General features: G+C 41.7%; 1 protein-coding gene across 1 annotated transcript; it reads left to right on the forward strand.

Moving 5' to 3' along the window:
* The first annotated feature begins 1,392 nt into the window (after positions 1–1,392).
* On the forward strand, positions 1,393–6,957 carry LOC308393461 (T-cell surface glycoprotein CD4-like). Its single transcript, XM_080877229.1, has 3 exons — positions 1,393–1,478; positions 4,908–5,222; positions 5,726–6,957. Exons 1-3 carry the CDS (start codon positions 1,394–1,396, stop codon positions 5,842–5,844), a joined length of 519 nt encoding a protein of 172 aa, XP_080733355.1. The 5' UTR covers position 1,393; the 3' UTR covers positions 5,845–6,957.
* The last annotated feature ends 2,062 nt before the right edge of the window (positions 6,958–9,019 follow it).

Below are 9,019 nucleotides of genomic sequence, written 5' to 3' on the forward strand. Positions count from 1 at the left end.
GGTTGAAATGGACGCTGCAGCCAGACCGCTCATAGGTTTGTTACCTGTTGAAGTTCGGGGTCTGGCTGCTGGACTGGGGTCAGCGTTCATTAAGCTTTATCAACACTCTGGGTTCTTAGCTAGCTTAGCGTTAGCATGTGTTAGCATGGCTGCAAAGCTCCAAAGCTGTGTTAGCATCAGAAAGCAGTCGTTTCTGTTCTGAACAGAGTTTGCACTTTACCATCGTGTTCTCGTCCTTTTATAAAAAATAAAATTTATGTCCATCTCTACGCTGCAGACTGTTACACTATTTTCCTCCTCCAGCACACAAACTGAAATCAGTAAAAGTAAAAGAGAAACCAAGAAACAGGATCTATTGACAGGCAGACTAACAAATCCAAGGAATTGAACTGATACCTGATACATACATCTGGATGCATTGTGGGAAATGTAGGAAAAAGTAGCCTGTGTAGGTTTTTTTTTTCTTTTCCTCTGTCTGTGGTTGTTTTTTAGAATTTACCTTTGTTGTGTCGCTAAGTGTGATATTGCAGGTTCATCTATCATTCTTAATAAAAACCCGACTAAAACTAAATAAGACTAAACATTTCTGTGCAGTTTTCTTTTGTTCTGCCACAAGGAGGACCCACTGCATACATGCTAATGATGGAGATGTTTAATTATTACATAAAAATGTAGTATAGCGGTAATTTTATGTATTTATACATCTTTTTTATTCAATAAAAAAGATCACCTGATCATTGTACCCTTAGTTCTGGTCCCAGTAAATCAGGACGGGTGGCCAGCGCGGAGTAACTTTCAAAATGTCCACAGGAGATTGCTGTAGACCACAGGCACTCATAGGCATTGGTTGCTGCTGACAACAGGAAATAAAGCCGGTCTGCGCTATGGGCTGAATCATTTTTAACTGTGGATTTTAACACAATGCAATATATTCAGTTTTAGAGTTTATATTCAATATAAATTGTAGCTAGGGTGACATTGTTAATGCTGGCTTATTTTAATAAATAAATTGTCATATACAAAACTAGGGTGGCAAGAGATTATTTTAGGTTGGCACATGCCACCCCAAGCCACCCATGTAGATCCAGCCCTGAGTGTTAACGGGTTACGGGGTGAAAAAGTTAGCACTTCTTCAGATTGAATAAGAATCCAGAAGCTGCTGAGAAAGATTGCATTTTTTAAATAGCAATGGGCACTTGGCTAGCATTTTTTACAACTGAAGTTCTGTCATCTCCAAGCATTGGTTTTAAGACGCAGCCGTGGTTATGGGCGGAGACCAGACAGATAAACAAAATAAATAAGTAAAGTAAGGCAGGACAGCCCTGCTGGGTATCACAGCTCATCTCGGGGAGGATCCATTTTTCTCTCAGTTGTGACACCAGCAGCAAGAAGTATGGTCATCCTCAGAAGTGTCTGTCGGTGCTCGCCTCTCTGCAGCTCGGTGATGCTGCTGTGTCTGCTGTGCAGTCTGAGCTCAGGTGAGACTATATTTTAAAACCTGTTTACTGTGATTCATCGGGAGAAACAACGACCTCAGAGTCCTTCCAGCTCACAGACTCTGACAGCTGTGAGGTGAGATTAGTACACACTCTCTGATATAAGTGCTGTGATTCATGGGGGGAGAATGTTGAGCAAAGATCACCAGGTGTGAGGGTGGTGGGCTTTATTCTATTCTATTTGTTGTACCTAATTTAGAGGACAGAATACTTCAATTTGTCTGCAGGTTTTTTTGTTTTTTTTTTATCTCAGTTTTAGTTCCTACCACTGGTATCTGAGGCATGCCTGTTGAAACCAGCCGAGTAAACCTCCACATGCTACTGTAGCGCTCTCAGCTGTAATTAGAGGTCTGGATCTGTGGGTGAAGATCAGCCCTGTAATCTCTGCTGTAATTATGGTTTTCAACTTGTTTTTCTTTGGGTTTAGATGGGGATTTTTTTCTCTTCAGTTGCCACACAGGGTTTTCTAATTTTAGTTTACTGTTTTCTTTACTTCAGTGATGATAATGTTGTTGATGCTTTGACTCATGTCATTGCATCAGGCCAGGTTCTTCCGAGCAAACAGGGGAAACATGCACAAACAACATCTGTGTGGAACTATAGGTCCATTACTGTGCATTAGAAAGCAGCCTTAATGATTCAGTAGTTTCCACTGATCACATTATAGTTATTTTCTGAATGTAAACACCTTGTCTGATTGTGATTTCTCTTACATAAAAAACAAAAACATGTACAGCACCAGGACTTCAACTCAGGGTATTGTCGGGAGCGATTTGCAGTGTGACACAGCAGGAATGAGAATCAGAACCTCCACATGGAGGAGTTTAAGTATTTCTGGGTTTTGTAAATGAGTGAGGGGGAGCTGGAGATCAACAGACGGATTGGCGCAGGTTCAGTGATGCGGACACTGTACCGGTCCATCGTGGTGAAGAGCTTAGCATAAAAGCGAAGCACTCAATTTACTCAATTCAACCTATGTCCTTACCCTGAACTATTTAATGAGCTTTGGTTATTGGCTGAAAGAACGAAATTCTGGACACAAGCGGCAAAAATCAGCTTACTCTTTGAAGGGTAGCTGGCCTTTCTTTTAAACATGGAGTGGATGAACTATCTCCACACTGAATGGAGCAAGTTGAGGTGGTTTGGGCATCTGATAGGAGGCCCCGGGGCAGACCCAAGACACACTGGAGAAATTATCTCTCCAGCATGTCCTGGGAACACCTTGGTGTTCCCCCTGACAAGCTGCAAGAGGTGGCTGGGGAGAGGGAGGTCTGGGGTTCTCTGCTTAGGGTTTTGTGCCCACGGTCCAGCCCAGGATAAGCAGAAAAAGATATATGGATGAACGCACATCTACAGCAGTAAGAAACAGAGATCGGAGAGTGAAAAATTTTATTTCTCTAAATTCAGAAAAAGGAACTAGTTTTTGTTTCCTTTGTGAGCAGCAGAGCATTTAGATCCAGTTTTGTGAGTATGTACTTGCATGTAAGTGAAAAGCAGAGCTGATCAAGGCATCTGTTGATACTGTGATGCACAGAATAAAGAGGCTGCAAGGTGGCCAAGAATCGCTGATGTATATGTTTGTGTGCCTGAGTGCATTATATCTGTTTTGTCCAGCAGAAAAGGACATTACATTTGATTTCATCCATTGGTCCGTGGGGTCCTTACGGCTCTATGAAATGTTCATCTTTGTCTTTCTTCCACAGCAGGTCTTTTTGTCCTGTCTCCTTCCTCTCATCCCCAACCAGTCACAGCTGACGGCTGTCTCTCCCTGTGCCTGGTTCTGTTGAAAGTTTCTTCCTGTTAAAAGGGAGTTTTTCCTTCCCACTGTTGCCAAAGTAGTTGCTCATAGGGAGTTGTCTGATTGTTGGGCTTTTCTCTGTATCATTCAAGTGTCTTAGCTTTACAATATTAAGCACCTTAAGGTAACTGTTGTATTGATTTAGTGCAATATAAAAAAAAACATTGAATTGAATGTGTCACAATAAGCACTGGCCAACTGTGGGTGTGTGGGGAAGTAGGACCCAAAATGCAGAACTCTTCAATGCAAGCAGTGCGTTTATTTACAGTGTCGTAACTAATACACAATGATAAATCCCCAGTGTGTTCCCGACTCCCGCTCCCTGTCTTCTCCTCTGTCAGTGCGCCCCAGGGTGGCTGTGGCTACAATGTAGCTTGCCATCACCAGTGTGTGAATGTGTGCGTGAATGGGTGTGTAAAGCGCTTTGGGGTCCTTAGGGACTAGTAAAGCGCTATATAAATACAGGCCATTTACCATTCTCCCTACACCCATGCTCCGTGTCCCCATTCCCTATGTACACTGCGTCAGCTGCTTCCTCGTTTCCACAAATCATCCTGGGAAACACACACACAAAGGCGGCTATGAGTACCTTCACACAACAGCAGACTGGCACTTACTTCGCACATTTGCTGAGAAACTGACAGGAAGTCACTCGACGATCCAGCGTCGAGGAGCTCTCAGCCACACTGCCTTGTAGCTCCCTCGATGATGGTTGATCAGCTGCAGGTGTGTGTGATCATTTCCTCAGGTGTGGCCAGCCACCTGGTAGGGCACACCCACCAGGCCTGAAGACTCCTGTAGACCAGTGCTCAGTACACACAGACACGCACACACAGACACAAACCAGGAAGACGAGGGACAGCAGCACCAAAAATACACATGTCCATAACTGCTCAGGGACCCTGGGTCGCTCAGATCCAGGACAATGACAGAATGTTAAATGGATTAGGAATGGGCTGTCACTCAACTTCATATGTCAAGGCAGACAATTGAATACTTTGGGGAATGTAGTGTACCTCATCTATACTGTTTACAAATAATTCAGTTTATAATAAAAATATAATGAAAGAATCTGTATAGATTTCAGTTACAATGAAGTCAAGTCTGAAAATCAAGGCGTAGGAGGAACTTTGAAGGACTTCGATTCAAGTTTGAAAAATGTGTTCGTAGTCTGCAGTCTTTGAGTCCAACAACAAAGATTTAGAGCTGAGCAGGGATAGCAGTAAAGAACTGCTTCTGTTTGAGTGAATGACTTTTGCAATGAGGTGTTGATGTTTTTAGGTCACTCACTCACAGCCATTCAGATTCATCACAGCACTGAGTATTCATTAGGCAGTGCAGCAGCAATGGAAAAGCCAGCATCCAGGATTGGAGCTCAAGTCTTTTCATCATTATGTGGAGGATTTTAATGATAGTAAAAAGTGACAGGCCTCTCTATGTTTGGAGAAATTCACGAGTTTTTGCTGAGTTTTTTACTTTGTCCTCCAGCAGAAGAGCATCCAGTAAGTGTTGATTCTGCTGTGTTACTGAGGTCACCAAATGTGCTAAACCAAAGAGCTGTGGTGGAGCTGTGCACAGGTAACCTGTTACTCACCTGTCCTGTTGTCCTGCAGGCAGCAGCCAGTCTGTGAGGACTGGCTTCATCGGGGATGAGGTCCTCCTGCCTTGCATCTGCTCTAACCAGCTGTCCGAGCCGGTCACTGCCTTCTGGAGGGACAAGGATGACAAAGTTGTATTGGACATCATCAACAGCAGACAGGATAAAATAGATGCAAAGTTCACAGGTCGAGTGTTCAGCTTCCCAGACCATTACAAGAACGGAAACCTTTCCATCCTCATAAAGGATCTGAGGATGGACGATGCCGGCCCATACGAGTGCGACATCCCCAAAGTGGACTATCAGGCCAAGATGACTCTGAATGTCACAGGTCAGTTCAGCAGCACGAGCACCTTATTAGGAAGGTGGAATACAGACAAACATCAATAGATTAAATGTGCTACACCGGAACGACTGCTTACACCTGTGGCATCAGATGACAGAACAGCAGACAGCAGACAGAACTTCTTGTGGGTGTTTTGTATAATTGGTCCTTGTGTTTAAAGATGATCTATTGCTTGTTTCTGATCAACTCACAAATTATATTCCTGTATTTCAGTGTCAGGTTTATTTCTAGAAGCAGCAGTAATGTTAAAAACCAATTGGATCAAACAGGAAACAGATCATCGAGAGCTTACTGACTCACTAGAATGCATGGTTAATTTACTGTACCACTAAGAGGATGTGCTTCTTGTAGCTGGTTTCAGTCTAAATGAGGATCACAAGTTCAGGTTTTCTTCCTTGAAAGAAAAAATAATAATTTATGTTTTTTTGGTTTGTTTTTTTCATACTGTCAACTCTTATTAAAATTATGTTTTGTATTTTGTGTTGCAGAGAAACCCACATCACATGGTGCAACAGTAACCTCCTTCAGCCACCACCTGGTTCTCCTCTCTGCTCCTCTGTTTGTGCTTTTCTGCTCTTTAAAGTTAATGCCAGGGCTGGACTGGTAATCTGGCATTTCCCAGTGGGCCAACGGGCCGGCTTGAAGTGCTGCTATGCACCCACAATACAAGGATGGACAACAGCCCATTTGTTCATTTTCAGTCACATCTTTTAATGTAATGTCCCTTCCCTAACTTTGCTGTGCGCTCACTCAGCTAGAAAAATGTAGTGTGGAAGAAGTGACTAAAAGTGGAGATGAGAAGCTGAGAGAAAACAATAAAAAAAAAAAAAACTAAAAATAGATGCAGCAAATGTGTCAAAGTAACAAACACGTTAGCTGTCGGTGCGTGAACAGCAGTACCAGCAACCAGAGGTGGGACGTAATTACTTTGTTACTGTACTTAGGTAGAGTTTTTAGGTATCTGTACTTTACAGGAATATTTATTTTTCTAACTTCTGACTTTTACTTCCTACATTTTTAAACAAATATTTGTATTTTCTACTCCTCACATTTTTAAAACAGACTCCTTACTTTTCTTTCAACAGTATCATCAATAGCTGTATACTCGGGGGTTAAAGTGGGCCGGAAACAGTGCAGGTGTCCCAAAGTTGTACTCAGCATCTAGCTAATGCTACAGAATAGGAATAATCATAAAGGGAGTAACGTTTCTCCACGATTCAAAATTTCTACAGTGTTTCTATCAGATTAACAAACATCAGCAAACACACAAATTGTTTGATTTCAATTTGTCTCACAGTGTGTCGTTAGCTAAAGGTCCAGCTGCTGTATTTCACAGGGCGAAAAAAGAATGCGCTAACTTCACTCAGAGATGGAAAAAGACAAGATAAGATAAGATAAGAAAGAGGACAGGAGAGAAAGAAGAGAGGTTAGATTTAAAGGTAAAGACTGTACATTTAAATGTCTGATGTAATAATTTGTAATCACATATTGGATTTGGTGTGTTTTAATAAATTATGTTTTTTTTTTTATTGTGAAACATCCTGAAAACCAAACTAAATAGACTAACTTTGTGTTATTCAAATGTTGCACAAAAATACTGGGCAGTTTAGTGCAGTATAAACGATTGAGCATGCATCAAGACACTAAGGAGCACTGTTTGGTAGTTAGAACAAATAATATTTGGCTTTTCTGTACTGTTAAAGTGGAACATTTAGTAAGAAACTTTTCTCAAGGTGTCCCTCAGAGAACATAACTGGATCCTCTTTTGTTTGAATTTATCTTTTGTGACCAGGATGATTTTAACTATTAGAAATTACATTGTGAAGGTGGAGATGGAGTTATCTTTCTTTGAAAAACAACAAAAAAAGATGCTTGTCAACCAATCAGTTAATCTGTTAATCTGGGCTGGAAGCAGGTGTAGTTAACAACTTTGTTAATCCTGAGATCAGGGACACTGAGGTTTTCTGTTCCAGAATGAGAATTTACTTAACTCTGAGTCAGTTACCATGGCAATAGACTCTGTGAACCTCACCTGCTCACTGCCAGGTCTTCTGCAACAAACTCTGAGTTTTTCTCTGATTCCTCGCCTCCTGCTGGACCTGAAGCAGCTGACTGATGCTCTGATACACTTCCTCTTACACTCGTCTCTCCTTAACAATGTGATGCGGATGTCTTCCATGTTGACGCTACAATATGCAGAAGTCGGACTGCAAAAATTATGTCTGCACAATGCATTCCAGCCCTGCTGTTTTATAGTGTTGTGGAAGTTTTCATTTAATAAAGTTTGCAGACAAACGGTGAGTAGTAGCTATTATCCTTTAATAAAAAATAAAAAAAAACATAACCAAGCTTGGCGAGAGCAGCCATCGCAGAACAAACGACCAGCAGTCTCTCCTGAACCGGAAAAGCCCTGGGTTTAAATACTTTCTACAGATATAAAAGACAATACACAGCTGTTATTAGACCTTTGGTCTCTTGGTTTTTTTATAATTAGGTAAACATTTGTTATCACAAGCTTGATGCTGCTTCTTAAGTCTGGGTTCTGGCATTTGCTATAAATGCACTAATAATGAAAAAGACTAAAACCAAACATCAAAAGATTCGATTTGACTGAAATCACAGCAGCAGCTCTGAAATAGTTGAAGCCCGCTTGCGTTAATGTTTACACATTTTAAGTGGAACACAACAACAAGGAGATTGTACAGAGGGGAGGGACTGAGGTCACTGTGTCTATGACTGTAGACAGTCAGCCAGCAGCAAATGATGCTTTTGTCACTGTGAAGAGACTGGATGCACACAGCGTACACTTGGCGTGCTAAAAGGCTTTATTTTGATCACAAGCACTCTTTTAGTTTCAGCACAGTCTTCCAGCCTGGAGCCAGCTCTCTGCGTGGTTTCCTCCACCACATTCGAAGCTCAGGGCTGTGGCTCTGTGTGGATGGACTGATGTGCTGGAGACTATAGTGCAAGTAGCAGAGCACAGGGCAGAAGCAGAGCTTGTTCAAGACTGATGGACACTCTTTGGATAAGTTAGTGGTGCAGCAGTGACATATTGTTGGGGATACGTGTTCCTTAAACTTGGAGTTCAACAGCAGCTTGATGGCTTTGGGTGTAACTTGTGATGCCCAAATGAAGAAATGCACCAGTATTGAACCACTTCATTCATTCAAAGCTCAGTTTCAGCGACATCTAGTGGTGAAATAGGAGACAGCAGAAGAATGTGTCTGTAACAAAGTGCTGGCTGTAACTTGGGCTTATGCAAATGATATAAATACAGTTTTGCAAAGATGGATCTATAAACTTGTGTAAAGCAGTGGTTGGAAGAAGGCGTGCCTGTGGAAACAGTTTTTAGTTTCTTTTCTCCTGCTTTCAAAAACACGTTCACACGCATCTCACACGTTACGTAACACTATCAAATGGTCCAAACCATTTGATAGTGTTGATCCAATCATGTGACGCCCTTGGTCACATGCATTTTTCTGCACTGAAGACGATTTAAAACAGTGGTTCATGGACGATGGACCTTTAATTACGAAGCTTGTATTGGAGCGGCGGTGTCATACGGCCACTAGGTGTTGCTCAAAGCTTCAGTCTCTGATCAAATATGATTTAACCCTCTATGATGGCCATTTCTGTCTAGTTCACATGCTTTTATTTTTTTTTACTTTTTGCTCCAACTTCAGCTGCTTAAATATATCAATACTATAATTGTATATGTAGAAATATAATAATTATATGCATCCAGTTGTACCACTTGGCTCCATCACAGCCACTTCTGGTTG

This window comes from Rhamphochromis sp. 'chilingali', assembly GCF_963969265.1.
Source record: "Rhamphochromis sp. 'chilingali' genome assembly, chromosome: 3".
NCBI classification, from domain to species: domain Eukaryota; kingdom Metazoa; phylum Chordata; class Actinopteri; order Cichliformes; family Cichlidae; genus Rhamphochromis; species Rhamphochromis sp. 'chilingali'.